General features: G+C 34.5%; 1 protein-coding gene across 4 annotated transcripts in view; it reads left to right on the top strand.

Moving 5' to 3' along the window:
- The window catches only part of WASHC3 (WASH complex subunit 3), a 51,043-nt gene that overhangs the window by 19,435 nt on the left and 15,044 nt on the right, over positions 1 to 16,564 (top strand). For all 4 annotated transcript variants that reach the window (XR_003520082.1, XM_027595153.1, XM_027595154.1 and 1 more), the window contains one exon: positions 15,682 to 15,746. Coding sequence is in view for 3 of the 4 variants with exons in the window: in XM_027595153.1 (XP_027450954.1) it covers positions 15,682 to 15,746 (65 nt within the window). In the remaining variant the exon portion in view is untranslated. The remainder of the gene's footprint in view (positions 1 to 15,681; positions 15,747 to 16,564) is intronic.

A 16,564-nucleotide genomic window follows, 5' to 3' on the forward strand; every position in this document is an offset into this window, starting at 1 on the left:
CTTGTTCTTTGATCATTTATATTTTTATTGCCCCTGTTGAAAAGGAACCATGAGAGGAAGTATTGTATCTTGACTCATCGTTGCATTCTCTTTGACATCTTACCCATAAAAGGTGGTTAATCAATACGTGTTGTATGTACTATTTTATCCTGCATATTAACTCTCCTTCCCAGCTTTGTGTCACCTGGAAATATTTAGATATATTACCCTTTATTCAAGTCACTGATTTTAAATGTTTTGTGGGACCGGATCAAGAAGAGACCAACTAAAGGTCTCCCTCAAGGTTGATATGAATCTGCCAGTCATTGTTCTTTGGATTATGGTTATTAAGTCATATATAAGTCCACTATTTTTCCTGTTTCCTAAGAATATCATGAGTGACTGTCAAAATATCCAACCACAAATGTAGTTGCATGTTTGACAATGTCCAGGATTGTCTTTCCTTGGCATGGTCACTACCAGAGTTCCTGTCACTTCTGCATCATCATTCAATTTTGGCTTTTGTTTAAATTTATGTATGAAATAGTTAAATCAATTCCCTTCATTACATCCTGTATCTGTTGGAGGATGAAATTTTTAGCCACATGACAAGAATTTATCAGATGCTCTAATTTGAGCAAAATTAAGCTGTCAGTACATGTGAATAGCTGATGTCCCCATCATGGCTGTATCTTATCCTTGTACTTGTTTGCAACATGTTTTATGAAAGCCTGACCTCCATCTGGTCAGATGACCAAAATCCATTTAATAATACAACTTTTGCCTTCTTTTAGCCTCACTTGGCCAGGGAATTGGGGGGGTTCCTTTATCTCATGTTCAAGAATCTCCATATGTGTATATATATGTATATTGATTTATAGGTATCTTCCACCTTCCATTGTAAAACATTGTAAGACATTCCTTTCAAATGCCAGCTCCCATTCATGAATTCCTTTCCACTAAGTGTTAACAGTCCCTGAGATTTACTTATTTTGATATTGCATGCAGTTTTGCTCTCTATAAACACATTTTTTTAAGCTATTGGATTTGTTTTTTATTTGTTCATATTTCTCCTCTTAATAATTACCTGCTAGTTCTTCCACTCTGTTTTTTCTCCTATCATATTATTATTACTCATAGTCTTGCAATTTTAACTGAAGATTATTTTTATTCTTTGATTTCAGTTTAAAGCCCCTTGATCATACCTATGTGGGTCTTGTTAAACATAATCTTTTGGTTCTTCTGAACTACTTAACAGTTTTCCAGGAGTATAATCATTTTAGTGTCATAAGTCATTACCTAACATGGTTCTTCGGCAGCATCTGCATAGTTGTGTTTCTTATGTCCATATCTTTACAAAACTATGACTTTAACTGGAAGAACAGATGATAATACCACCTTGCTTTAGAAAAGGCCTCACAGTAAAAAGAGTTGTTCGAGGCCCATTATAATCTGTATCATTGATTCATTCACATTCTGTCAATGATGTGGGAAGAATCTAGATAGTTTTGTATCTCTATACTGCAGGAGAGTAAATTGCCTTCCTATTTTCTGTTTAGTCTTCTAATCAGTTGTTCATTCTGCTGAGGTGGTTTAGTTCCTTGAGTGTGACTGAGAACAAACAGGATTCAGAGGGATTAGATAGAAAGAAAATTGAATTTGACCACGTACTATATGAAGGAGCCTAACCCCAGCTAATTTGAGAGGGTAGCTTCATTAGAAATTGCCTTATCTATATTGGAAAGTTTCACTTTCCCAACATAATTGTAGATTTTTATTAAAATGACCAATTTTTCTCAACCTCAGAGGATGACTAGGGTTTCTCTTGTTTGTCCACTACTAAAAATTTAGTTTTGGGGTGCCTGGGTGGCTCAGTTGGTTAAGCATCCAACTCTTGATTTTGGCTCAGGTTATCTCAGGACTGTGAGATCAAGCCCCACGTCGGGCTCCTCACTTGGCGTGGAGCCTGCTTAAGACTCTCTCTCCCTCTCCTACTACCCTTCCCCCCTAAAAAAAATGGGTTTTAGTTACTAATGTAGAGAAAGACCAATATCTGCATAATCCATCAAATGAGTTGTACTTTGGCTATTAATATGATCTTGAGTAGCTTGTCATCCATTGTACACATTGCTACATCTTATAAAAGCTGAATTTTAGAAGCCTACAACCTGGAATGTAGGGAATTATTTGTATTGACAAAAGAAAAGGTAGGATGGTCTCAAAAATACCTCTTTCTGAAAAAATCACTCTATACCAACAGTATAAAAATCTCCTAAAATCCCCCAAATAACCATTTCTATACCTCAAAAGGAAATTAACAATGCCATAAGTTCTCTCACCTCTTAAGGACAATAATAGGATTTCTTTTATTTTTAATTGCCTTTATATTTTTGTCACTTAAAAATATGAGTTGCTGCTCCATAAGCAGTCTTATACCTGTAATTCCACTTATGTTGTTTCTTATCTTTTCCAAGGTATAGTAGTCTTCCACTCAGTGTCTTAATACTTACTAGGCCCTCAACCCTCTTGTAATCTGTTCTCTTGCTTCCTTCCTGAATTATTGTCTAGAACCATTTCATTCTCTCTAAGACAGGGAGTAGACAAGTATTTCTCAAACCCTTTAAGCTTCTTCACTAGTATAAAAGCTTGAATTTGCTGACTATCCATGTAGCGATCACTCACTTCAGATAGAAAGACTTTAAAAGTCCTACAAATTACAAATACAGATTTTTTTTAAGATTTTATTTGTTTATTTGAGAGAGAGCGAGAGCAAGAGAGCGCACAGAGGGAGAGGGCAAGGGAGAGGGAGAGGGAGAAGCAGACTCCCCATGAGCAGAGAGCCCTACAAAGGGCTCAGCATGGGGCTGGATTCCAGGACCATGAGATCAGGACTTGAGTGAAGTCAGACACTTGACCGACTGAGCCACCCAGGTGCCCCTACAGATTTTTTTAAAATTTTCAGGCTTCCTACATATCAGGATGAACTAGTCTTTTTTTTTTTTTTTCCTTTGGCTTTCTTTCTAAGCTGCCATGCAAACTTCCTCTTCCTGAGTCCTAGCTATCTCCTGGAATGTACTGCTTTGGTATTTATTTGCCCTGCTTCACTTGCCACATACCTGCAAATCTGTTTTAGAAACTAGGCAATTCATTTGTAATGACATGGATGGAGCTAGAATATATTATGCCAAGTGAAATAAGTCAGTCAGGGAAAGACAAATACCATATGATCTCACTCATATGTGGAATTTAAGAAAGAAAACAGATGAGCATATGGGAGGAGGAAAATGAGAAAGAGGAGAGAGGGAAACAAGCCATAAGTGACTCTTAATAGAGAAGAAACTTAGGGTTGGTAGAGGGAGGTGGGTGGGGGATGGGCTAAATGGGTGATGGGTATTAAGGAAGGCACTGGTTGTGATGAGTACTGGGTGTTGTACGAAAGTGATGAATCACTGAATTCTACTCCAGAAACCAATATTGTACTGTATGTTAACTAACAAAATTTAAATAAAATTTTAAAAATTAAAAAAAACTAGGCAATTAAAACTGCTTAATTATTATAAACTTCTTTGAACAGAAGCCAACAGAATCTTTCAAGTGTCACAAGTACCAGTTCACAGAGAAATAAACAGTACCTTGCTTTTTGGTCTCCATTACCTTTTTCTGTCACTCCTACATTTCTACCCTCTGGGAGATATAAGAATGATTACATTTCCAAAAAATAGTTGTTTCTCTGTGACACAATTTGAATGCCTAGGAGTACACCTAGATCTTTATTCTACTTCTGGGATGCAACATAGTATAGTTTCTTAGCCTTGTTATACAGTCCTGTGTGACCATGGTCATCATGTCACCTCTCAAGGCTTCAGTTCCCTCATACATAAAATGAGATCTGAAGTTCCCTCTAGGTTTTAGATCTATGAATTGATCCCCAAATTTGGATCTCATTATTAATGAACATTCCTGGAACACCTGCTGGCACTTTCTGATTTCTTTTTCCTTTTTAAGCAAGTTTTACACAGGATTTTTCAGCGAGTAATAATGTTGTGTTCCAAATGTGGCAGATAATTCTGATTTAATGTTTGTTGTCATAATAGTGCAGCACAAGCTTTTACTAAATTACATATTGCTTTTATAACTTAACTGGAATTGTGTACACAGATCATTTTTCCAACAGTTCTCCCCTTTTTACTGGCAGAGCTTGGTGAATCCTTAGCCAGTAATAAATTGTGCATTGGGAAAGTCCGACTTCCACATTAAGCTAATGACTTGTATTTTTTGAAACCATATTTGCCAAAACAGTCTCTTCGGACACTTGGACTTTTTTAAAGCTCTATTTTCTTTGGCTGGCTTAAAACGTGAATTGAATAATTTCCTTGGTTTTGGTGGTTCTGATGCATCTGTTGCCAGCAGTGGATGTTGGCTTGGGGAAATGTGACTTCCATTACCTAAGGATGAAGAATCTCCAACTGATTATTAAAGTTGTTCATCACGAAGTTATGCACCTTAGACCTGGGAAAAATCAAGTACAAGTAGAGTACTCTTTAGATAAGGTATAGTTTTTGTAAGAGTAGTTAAAGGCTTTAAAACCTTGTTTGGTATATGACCCCAGTGTGACTTCCTATGTCTAGAGAGTTCCACGGTAGGTTCCTCATCACTGATCAATAGTGTAGTCAAAAGGAGGAGCTGCTGGTTCATATGTAGTTGGAGTTGTGGAAAACACTGGTACAGATTTAGTTTAACAACTATATATTTCTTTTTTCATTGTTTTTTGACTCTAAGTATTATAATATTAACATGTGGTTAGTTTCCTTTGTAATATCTAAAGTTTACTGCTCAGTATCAAGGTCAGTATTTTTTGAGTACATAATGGTTGGAGTGCCATGGACAACTTTCTGTGGTGTTTTAGCATCACACTGTGCACTGAAGATAAAAGCTGTATCTATAATGATCAATTTCCTACACATGTGAATGTGGATAAAGATGGATAAAGAAAAGATACAAGTGAACAGTTTAATTAATTGCACAATTTAGCCAACTTTGCCAATTGGAAAGGGAAAATATTCTATCTTTCCCATCAACTAAATAGTCAGCCATGTCCATTTCACTACAACTAAAAGAAAAAAGTAAAGCTTAGCAGAATAGTAATTTTGAATTGAGGTAAATGGAACTCAAGAGACAACAGTTATCCTCCTTCCTCTACATTCATTTTTATATCAGATGCAAAAAAGATTGGGTAGAGATTTCCCCCAAGGCAGAAAACTGTGATAAAATTAGACACCAGTTGGGAGCCCTTGAGGTGTTGCCTGTGCTTTTCCATAGCCTGAGTATCTGGAAAACCTAGAAATAGGTAACTCTGTTGTATTTTTGGCCCAAGGAAAAAAAATAACTTATTCTCTGCTAAAGTCAGTGAACTTAGCCTCTAAGGAAACTATGTGTGAAGAATTATCATGCCAGTTTTACTGGAAAGTGTTTCACTCACTTTCCCAACAAGATTATAGATTTTCATTAAAATACCCAATTTTTTTCAGTGATTTCAAAATCACTTAGGATTTTTCAATATTTTGGCTGCTTTTGAACACTCCCCAAGTTGCCTGGAAAGTTGGGGAGCTCAGAGCCAGCCATACTGTGTACACATTTAATGTTGAGAAGTATTAATTTAAATGATGTATTTGCCCTCTTGTTTATTCTTTGCTGTTTTACTTTTCTTATATATGTTAGAGAACAGTAAACAATAATATTGCTAAGTTCAGGTTTTAAATTTCTTGCTTTCCCTGATACATTTGTTTTCCTGATTTCTCGTTTTCCTTAGAAATACTGAAGGAAAAACATGTAGTGGGCAGGTACTACTAAGTTAGATGGTTGCCAATATCCATTTGGTAATAATCTGTGCACTTACCTTATCTATTCCCCATATATTCTTTGCTAATGCCACTTTGGCATAAATATATAGCTTAGAATATTTTACTGCTGATACTACATATTTTTCATTGTAGTTTTCTTTTTTATTTTATTTTATTTAATTAATTTATTTTTCTATTATGTTCAGTTAGCATATAGTACATCATAAGTTTTTGTTGTAGTGTTCAACGATTCATTAGTTGCATATAATGCCCAGTGCTCATTCTCACACATGCCCTCCTTAATACCCATCCCCTGGTTACTCCATTCCCCTACACACCCCTTCTGTAACCCTGTTTGTTTCCCAGAGTCCAGAGTCTAGTCTTCTTTTGTGGTAATCATTTGCTAAGAAGGTGTTGATTTGGATAGTTTGTTTCCAGAAACTTGTTGTTTAACCATAACTGTTTCTATTTATGGTACTTATAGTCTCTGGAAAAATACATTTTGAACTGTGAACTGTGGGAGGATTTAGAATACTCAATCATATTTAAAGAATAGTCACATACCAACAAGCTGGTGTACACAGAAGTCTGTCTCCCTTAGAGTTATAGGAGGATATCTGCCTGCTGTAGACTTGAATTTTTTGTTTCTTAATAATATATCAGATAATTAAAAATTAAATTAAAAATTTTAAAGGAGGAGTAAATGGAACATAAGATAATTGAGAATACAAAATAATCTTTTAAAAATAATTGATAAGGTAATAAATTTAGGATGTTAAATTTGTTAAATCAGTTTTTCCTAGGTATAAAAGTATGTATGAAAAGAATATATTTTTGGGGCCCCTGGGTGGCTCAGATTTTTAAGCATCTGCCTTCCGCTCAGGTCATGATCTCAGGATCCTGGGATCGAACCCCGCGTCAGGCTCCTTGCTCAGCGGGAAGCCTGCTTCTCCCTCTCCCTCTACTGCTCCCCCTGCTTGTACTCTCTCACTCTCTCTGTCGAATAAATAAATAAAACCTTTAAAAAAAAGAAAAGAATATATTTCTTTAGGAATTTATTTGCCATGTCATATTTTGGTGTCACTGGTATCATAACTAAAATAATTTACATAGGATGGCCTATGTGAAGAATCCTTTCAAGCCAAAACATTTAATTCTTTTTCAATTTATTTTGTGGAGTACCAATAAAATTTACTTTATCTGCCTTAAATTCACTGTAATACCATACCTCTGTATGCCTCTCCCCATAAACGAAAGAAAAAGGAGTTAAGCAAACACAGAGGAGGGAACGTTTGGAGGATAAGCTTAAGGTAGTTTTAAATTTCATAGGAATCTTCTTTAAATGATATATAAAATGGGAACCAACAAAGACAGGGGCATTTAGCAGAAAAATATTTTTAACTTTAGACTTCATATTTTTCATTCCAACTCATTTAAACAACTCTGTAACTCTTTAGAAGTTGTGACAAAAAGAACAGTACTCTACTATTAAGGTTCTTTTTTTTTTTAAGATTTTATTTATTTATTTCTTTGTCAGAGAGTGCGCGCATGCACACACACGAGCGGGGGGGGGACTGGGGGGGGCAGAGGAAGAAGCAGGCTCCCCGCTGAGCAAGGACCCCGATGTGGGACTTGACCCCAGGACCCTGGGATCATGACCTGAGCCAGAGGCAGACGCTTAACCATCTGAGCCACCCAGGCATCCCACTGTTAAGGTTCTTAAGGAAGCTTTTGAAGATATATACTAACAATGACAGTTTTTATACTTGCTGAGCTGTGTGGTATAGTTCTTTTACTCTGATCCAACTATAATGTTTTAGTTACCCAACTTTGATTTCTCAGCACCCTTTTATCTTCTTTGCTACTAACCACTCTGCCAGAAATAAGGGACCTCACAAAAAAGTTTTCCAAAGTTGCGAGGAGGAAATAATAGTGATGTAAATTAAGTAGTTATTTACTCAGATTTACTCTTTTCAGAAATATTGTGATTCTCACTTTAATTATAAATTTGTCTAAGATTATGGGTTTACCAATGGGAGGAAAAGTAAAAGACCAGAGAAGCAAATGAGCTATAATAAGGAAGTGGGCTCATCTCAGGTGGCAGAGAAGTGTCTTAGTGGTTTTAGAGACCATCAACTTAAGGAAGACATTTTAGCACCATATTTGACAAGGATCTGAGAGCATAAACATTCATAATGGGGTAGACAGTCCTGGTGTGGAAGATAATTTGTCGTAAATGAATCATAGAGATGTAAGACATAGTATTTCATTTGTAAGGTAATTTTTTGCTAAGGATTGTTTTACAGTTTAGAAAAAATGCTAGTATGTTAACTGTATGTTTTAAAAGGAAGTAGATTTCAAAATATTAAATTTTATTGAGAAAAATTAGTGAAAATTATTTCTCTACTTGAAGATACTGCATCTTAATACTGCAATTTTTGAAAAATATCTTCAGATGTAAGTACATCTTACCATAGTTTTTCATAATATAAGACCATCCCAACTTTTCTTGTTTTCCTAGCCCAAGTTTACAAATGACTTTTATTCAGTTAGTTGGTTAGATCAGGTCCTGATGACACACTGATACCAGATTCAGGGCCCTTCATTGTGGTTCTGTAGCCACGTGGAATGGCTAATACTGTGATCATCTCTCTTTCGATGGGTACCTATGGATCACTAAGGGCATTGAATGAGACTCATGACCCACCAGTTCAAACACATTACCACTATTAGAAAATTAGTTCAAAAGTGACTTTTGTGATTTCAATCAGTAGAATCATCTTTATAATTAATTACTAAGAATTCTATTCCTTATAGCTTTTATTACCTTTTTGAAGATATTTCTTTAATTCTCCTTGAATTAAAAGAGAAAACATTCTCCTTGTACATATAGTAATACATTTTCAAAAACTGAACAGAGGCCATCTGAACTTATTACACTTTTAATTTTGGTAGTGAATTCCAAAATAATTTGTAATAGAATTTTTTTAAGGTTTTATTCCTGGAAAGTAGAAACATAATTAAATTTAGGAAATTTTAGTGAATACATATTTCAAAGAACAAATATCATTTGAATGAAATGTGGTATGGCAAAGCTATAATTTAGCTGAAGTATTCATTATGGCAGTCTCAGATTAATTAGCCTATCAAAGCAAGTATTTAAATTTTAGATATTATTTTTACATTATAATGAAGGGAAGAAAATGAGTCTTCCACAGCACCAGATTACTCTTAAATCAACAAATACTTGAGTAGCTACAAAATGCAAAGAAAACACTCAGTGGACCATGATTTACACCTAATATTTATCATGTTACAAGAATATCCAGGGGAAAAATCAATCACATGGGGAAATTGATGTGGCTCTATTTTGAACTGACTCATAACAATAGATCCTTTACCTTTTGAAATAATTTCTTTAAAAGTTTTTCTTGGTAGACATTTAGGTTAACTTTAGTTCCCATTGCTAAAAGACACATGGGGTATTGGCTAATGTATTTGTTTTTATGAATGTACTTTACCAGTTTCCTAGGGTCCTAGTCATGACCAGTGTCATTTTGTCCATTTTACAGTGATTTCACCTTCATCTTTAAAGGTATCTCATAGGCACTCAGTGAGAAATACGTTCTCACTGTAAAACTTATCTCTTGAGATAATCATTGAAAAAGGAAGAATTTACTGTTTGCTCCATATAAACCATATAGCACTAGTCAAGATATGTGAACCTCTTTTTTTCCCCGCATATTTAGGTTCAAATCAGTGACCCTTTGTGGCAACGGTATTGGAGTTAATATCAGAGTCTAGCATTTTCTAAATCTATACAAGTCATTAGGAATAAAACTTCCCTTTTTTTAGATAGCCAAATTCATTTTACAGTGATTGAGAGATTTATTTAAATTAATTTTGTATCCCTTCACAGAAAACTTCCAGGAGATGGTTGAGCATGTGCTTGCTTTTGTGGTAGGATTTGTTCTGTAAACATTTAGTATCTATTATATAGAATATTTTACCTGAAGATTTTATTCTAATTCTAGCACTCTACTTAATATATTTCATAAAAGGCAGTAAAGATATTTTTAAGATAGCACTGTTGAAAATCAGAAAGCAAAGAAATGGTTGAGTCCATTTCACTAAGTTAAAACTTAAGTAAACGACCTGATTAGAGGACTTGTTGCCTTTTTTCCAACCCATGGCATCTATTCAACTCATACTCATTCCCTCTCCCTGCAAGTAAGAAAAGTACTATTCACCTGTCAACTCAACAGATCTTTTTTTTTTAATTGTTGACCTATGTAGGGAAAAAAAGTTAATATTTTGCATCTTTCATAACTGAATTGTTGTGATTCAAGCTCATAAACTGAGAGGAGAAACTAAAGTTTAAGGAGCATTTTTTGTTACTTTAAAAAAGAAAAGTCATTTATCTCCATTAGATTGAGTAAGGGTTTCCTCCCCTTCTAATCTAAAACTTTAGGAAAACTTCAACATGGTTTATAAATGAATTCAGTAGCTTGTCTTTCATTAACATAATAAGTGTAAATAGTGGCATCCTTCAGTTTTTGTGATACAAGAAACTAGTAGTAACTGTTAGTGTTGCCATCATAATTTCATTAGTGTGGCTTCTTTACACACTTTCTCCAGTGACGCAAATACAGACGTGATTTTTTGGAACATCAAACTTATGGCTGCCTTCTCTCTTCTTCATTACTTATGTTGGACAAACTGCCATTATCACTTGCCAAAAATAATCCCACAGTTCAGTAGACTTCAGTTTTGAGGTCTCTCATGTCCAACTTAGACCACCAGTAGCTTTGTCTCTTGGAGATCAGAAATTGGACACTTCTTTTTGATGTTTAACAAACCTGACTCTGTTCCTTAACCCCTAAGGAAGAATATATCAAAACAAATTTTCTAAGCAACATCACTGGAAACATAGCAGCAAATCTCTTTGGAATGCATCCTTTGGAACACAGTCCAAATTATTTTTGTATGAAGCTTTATGAGATTTGTATTAAGGTGATGATAATATTAAAGTCTCTATTAGGGTAAGATAAGTTATTTGTATTTTCTTTTATCTATATCCATATACAGAAATGACTGAAGAGTCACCAAATTTTGGTAATATCTGTATTCTTGTGCTGTAAACAACTTCAAGAAACTAAGGGTAAAATATGGAGCTTACATATTTAGGTTTCGAGTATTATACTGTAACCAAGGCCATGAAACTCCTGTTAAAATAGGGAGCTTATCTAATTCTACCAACTTCCCTTTTCCCCATTACTCCCTACCCACTACCTCCCCTCACCAGCACCTCATACACACTTTCTTTGCTATATTTTAGGAAATGTTTTTTTCAACTTCATTTCTCCCTTCTGTTTTCTCGGCTTTGTAACTTATTTGTATAACCTTTCCAATGATATCCTGTGGATTATGCTAAAGTATAATAAATAAATCACATAGTTGAGTTTGTAGAAAGACCTTATACCATCAAACCATAGTTAATAGAAACTGAGAGGTCTTTTTAAAGAAGGAAAACATAAAACTCTGCTCTTTTTCACATCTCTTTTACAGTCCTAACTTTGCTTGTTATACTAAATACTTAAGTAATAGTTAAGTTTTAATTATCAAGTAAAATTCCCAACCTTATCTTTCAAGTGTCAGCTTTCTCTTCCACCATTAAAATTAAATGCATTTTATTATGAAGTAATCATTAAGTACATTTTGTACTTAAGAGAAAAATCTTTCTCTCAAGTCTTAGTTACAGAAAATATATTTTAAAAGTGGTACAAGTTTTAAGTTCATGCTTTTTGGTTCCAAATATAAGTGTCTGTTCATATTGAATGCCCCTAAGCAAGTAACAGCCTTTTTTTTCCCTTTCATTTATCCTTAAACTTCATAAGCTAACAAAAGATTTTATCTTCCACCTTTTTTGTCTTCCAAACCTACCATATTTCACTTTTTAGAATTTCTTGAAGTTTGCACCATGAAACAGTATTACTTTCAGGAGTATGGCTTTGAAGAGAATTATACAATGGTACTATTTATTTTCATCTAACATTTAGGATGCATTTAAGTGTCCGTAACTTTCTGAATCTTTTTTTTTTTTTTTTTGAGAGAGAGAGAGAGACCCCATGGTGGGGGGAGGGGGGAGCAGAGGGAGGAGAGAGAGAATCTTAAGCGGGCTACACGCCCAGTGCAGAGCCTAACGTGAGGCTTGATCTCACAACCCTGAGATCATGACCTGAGCCGAAATCAAGAGTCAGGTGCACTTAACTCTGTGAGCCACCCACGGACCCCACTTTCTGAATCTTAATAGATTGTATTTTATAAATTTATGACATAACAGTTATGAAGATGAATTTATAAAAGGGCCTGTAAATGACAGTCTTCCTTTGCTACCTCCCAGGAGAGAGTCTTCCTGGTAAACTATAAATTTGAAAGAGCCTTGTTTTCCCAACCTCCTTTAACCTAGCACGCTGTAGAGAACTTGGACTTTTCTCCTCCGTAACCAAAATAAGAGATCATGGTTATAGAAGACATCTTATGACTCCTTCTGTAACTGTCTTTTCTGGACATTTTTTAAAAAAATAAGTAAGAATTAAATTTTAATATATTTTCTGATTTTAAAAATGAAGATCATAGTTAATAATGATCTGAATTTAACTTGGCAAGATCTGTAACATTTTTGTGAGAGATATATGGTCATTAACTTTGAAGATTCTTCATATTGAATTTATAATCCATTTGATTCTTACATTTTTACATATGCTTGCTGAGATTTAAATTTTTTATTGGGTGAAACGTAAAATAAAATAAACACTTTGATGGAGGAAATTATCTAGACAAGTATCTCTTTGTTCTTAAAAATATATTTGAGACAACTTGTGTAAAATAGGTTATTTAAAGATTTGTCTATGTTTCTAAGTCTTTGTGTTTTTCATTTTAACTAAAACTTCTATCCCATCTTTAAGACTCACATCAGCAAGTCTTTTGCGGATCCTCAACTCAGTCTGCCTTTCCTTGGGTCTAACATTACGATTATGCAGGCCTCTGTTATCAATTGCATGATTGCACTGTGTTTATCTAACACATCTATTAGACTACTCCCTGAGGGCAGGGGCTGTTTATGTCTTTTCTCAGCATAAAGCACTGTGCAGCCTGGTGATGTTAAACACTGAAGGTGTGGGATTGTGATAACCCAGTAAATTTACTCCTAAGATCCTTCAGACCAGAAAACACATGGGACAACTGCAAAAGAAAGCAGGAGAACCTTAGTTGGGCTGGTGCCCAGAAACTTCAGGGTAGAGTTTTGAGAAATTGGACCTGGAGCATTAGTGCTCCTAAGGGGCCTCTTCTATACCTTGGTTTCAAAATTGAATATCACACAACTGGCTAGTGACATGGAACGCCTGAAGGGAAGAGTATGCAGCACCGGTGGAGCAATGATGGAGCTTTTTCCCACGTGGGCTCTGGCTCGGCTTACCCCTTCTGCCACATGGGATGAAGAGATATGACAGAGAGGGTCCCAACTGTGTGTACAACCTTTTAAAGCACAGTGATTCCACTTTGGAAAGTGATATAATGAAGGTCCTCAAATTTAACACATATTAGTGTTTCCTCATCTTTAGGAATGATGTGAAGAGTAGGAATTGGCCGACTTGATTGCATCTTCTTCCCTTAGAGCTTTATAAGTGAGCTTTCAGTAATTCAGTTGCTTTTTCAAGTAAATATATATTTCTAACATATCCTTTTCTTATCCTTTTCTTATTATACAAGATGTATAATACAGTCCCAGGAGAATTCTTGAATTTTATTTGACCTTTGTGTCCAAATGGAATTGGACCATTTGCTTATGGAAAGAACATTAACATAGCTATACTTTAGAAAGCTCCGAAATCTTTATTTGAAAAGACATTTACTCATCTTGTTAAGTATTTATTGTACATCCCAGCCAAGGTTTTAATCGTTTGAGTTATCAATTTTTTTTTTGGAGGTATAAGAAAAGTGAGAATGTGATATCTGACTTGTTTACAGCAGAATTAGTAATGGATAACTCAAGTGATTTAATTTGGGCATATGTGATATTGGATAGCACTGATTCCACTGAGTCAGTTAAAATGTGTACCTTATTAGATTATTCAAGTGCTACATACATACTAATGTAAAAGCAAAATAAGAGCTATTTTAAATATGAGCCATCTAAAAGGTCTTGTTTTAGGGGATATGTGTGGAGACCTATAAAGGAGGCTTTTTATTTTAGCTTCTATTCATTTAATTTTTTTTATTTTATTGAGAAATAATTGAAATACATCACTGTATAAGTTTAAGGCATACAGCATGATGGTTTGATTTACATATATTGTGAAATGATTACCACAATAGGTTTAGTTAACATCCATCATCTCACATAGGTACAGTGAGAAGAAAAAATTTTCTCCTCATGATGAGAATTCTTAGGATCTACTCTCTGAACAAGTTTCCTATATATCACACAGCAGTGTTGGCTGTAGTTATGTTGTACATTATATCCCTACTACTTCTTTATCTTATAACTGGAAGTTTCTCCTTTTGACTGCCTTACTCCAATTCCCCCTCCTTCCTCCCACTCCCCCATCCCTGCCTCTGGTAGGGACCACAAATCTGGTCTCTTTTTTCTATAAGTTTGGTAGTTTTGTTTTGTTTTTAGATTCCACATAGAATGAGATCATAATATATTTGTCTTTATGTGTTTAGCATAATGCCTTCAAGGTCTGTCCATGTTGTCATAAATGGTAGGATTTTCTCAATTTTATGGCTGAATAATATTCCATTGTGTGTATATATACCACAACTTCTTTTTCCATTCATCCATTGATGGACACTTAGGTTGTTTCCATGTTTTGACTATCATAAACAATGCTGCTACAAAAATGGACCTGCAGATATCTTTTTTGAGTTAGTATATTCATTTCCTTTGGATATATTCCCAGAACTGGAATTGCTGGATCATATGGTAGTTCTATTTTAATTTTTTGAGGAATCTTCATACTGTTTTCCATAGTGGCTTTACCAATTTACAGTCCCACCAAGAGTGCACAAGGGTTCCCTTGCTCACATCCATGCCAGCATCTGTTACCTCTTATCTTTTTTTTTTTTACCTCTTATCTTTTTAATGATGGCCACTCTTAACAGGATGAGATGATATCTTATTGTTTGTAATTTGCATTTCTCTCTTAACTAGGGATGTTGAGCATCTTTTTGTGTATGTGTTGGTCATTCATATATCTTTGGAAAAATGCCTATTCACATTCTTTGCCCATTTTTAAATTGCATTATTTAAGTTTTTTGCTTTTGAGTTGTATGAATTCTTTATATATTTTGGATACTAACCTCTTACCAGATATATGGTTTGTAAATATTTTTCCCATTCTGTATTATTTTCACTTTGTTGATGGTTTCTTTTGCTGTACAGAAGCTTTTTAGTTTGATATAATCTCACTTATTTTGTATTTTGTTACTCGTGCTTTAGGTGTGACTTCTGTAAAATCATTATCAACTCCCATATCAAGGAGCTTTTTTCCTGTGTTTTCTTCTAGGAGTTTCATGGCTTCAGGTTTTACATTTAAGTCTTTAATCCATTTTGAGTTAATTTTTGTAAGTGGTGTAAGATAGGGATCAGGTTTCATTCTTTTACATGTGACTATCCAATTTCCCAACACCATTAATTGAAAAGACTTTCTTTTCTGCATTCTTGGCTCCCTTGTCAAATATTAGTTGGCCATCTATATTTGGGTTTATATCTGGGCTCTCAGTTCTTCATTGTTCTATTTATCTGTTCTTATGAAGGAGGCATTTTTAATAATTGATTCTTATGTCCTTTGCTTAGGGTGTTCCAGTGATGGCAATAAGAAACAAAATGATATCGGAAGGACTAGACCCAGATCTTCTTGAGTAAGTAATTCTTCTAATATAATATTATGCCAAGATGTTAAATTTATCAGTTATAATAAAAATATTCCAAGCTCTATTATTTTTCCACTATACAGTGTTTGATGGCTGAGGAAACCACCTTCATAAATAGTGTCTTGGCTAATGTTACAAAAATGAAATATCTATCCTATGCTACTAAAAACCGGACATTGCACATTGTAGAAGCAGTTTGAATAGATCATTGATGAATCTATACATCCAGAAGAGATGGAATTTGATGACAGTTTTGCTGCACAGCAGTAGTATCACAAGAAGTTTTTTTTTTCTTTCATGCCATCTTTTTCTTTTGTTTTTATTCAATTCTTTTCTTCCCTCCCTCTTTCTTTCTTTCTTCCTTTCTTGCTTTCTTCCTTTCTTTCGATTTTTAAGATCTTAGTATATAGGAAATTTACTCTACCATGATCTAAGTTGAACCAGATTGAGAAATAAATAGGGTAAAGCCACTCTAGGTCCACATTAATAATTATTATGAAACTAGATATCTGTTTGTGTGAATTTTATTTAAAAAAATTGAGAAATGCTGACAAATCGTGGCTCAGAAATTTAACAATAATTTATTCCATCCAAGCAAACCAGACTACATAGCTCATTCTGGATAAAATATATCTTAATGGATTATTCAGAGCTAGTCTGTTTTTCAAGTATCTAGGTACTTATAAAGAGTCCACTTTGGGGTTTTAGTTCACCCTAATGTATTTAGTTATGTTATCCAGACATTTGTACTATACTAGCAATATACTTTGAAATTTTTCTTGGCTCTCATCCTCTCAAGAAAATGT

Source organism: Zalophus californianus, chromosome 9 (genome assembly GCF_009762305.2).
Source record: "Zalophus californianus isolate mZalCal1 chromosome 9, mZalCal1.pri.v2, whole genome shotgun sequence".
In the NCBI taxonomy this organism is placed as follows: Eukaryota; Metazoa; Chordata; class Mammalia; order Carnivora; family Otariidae; genus Zalophus; species Zalophus californianus.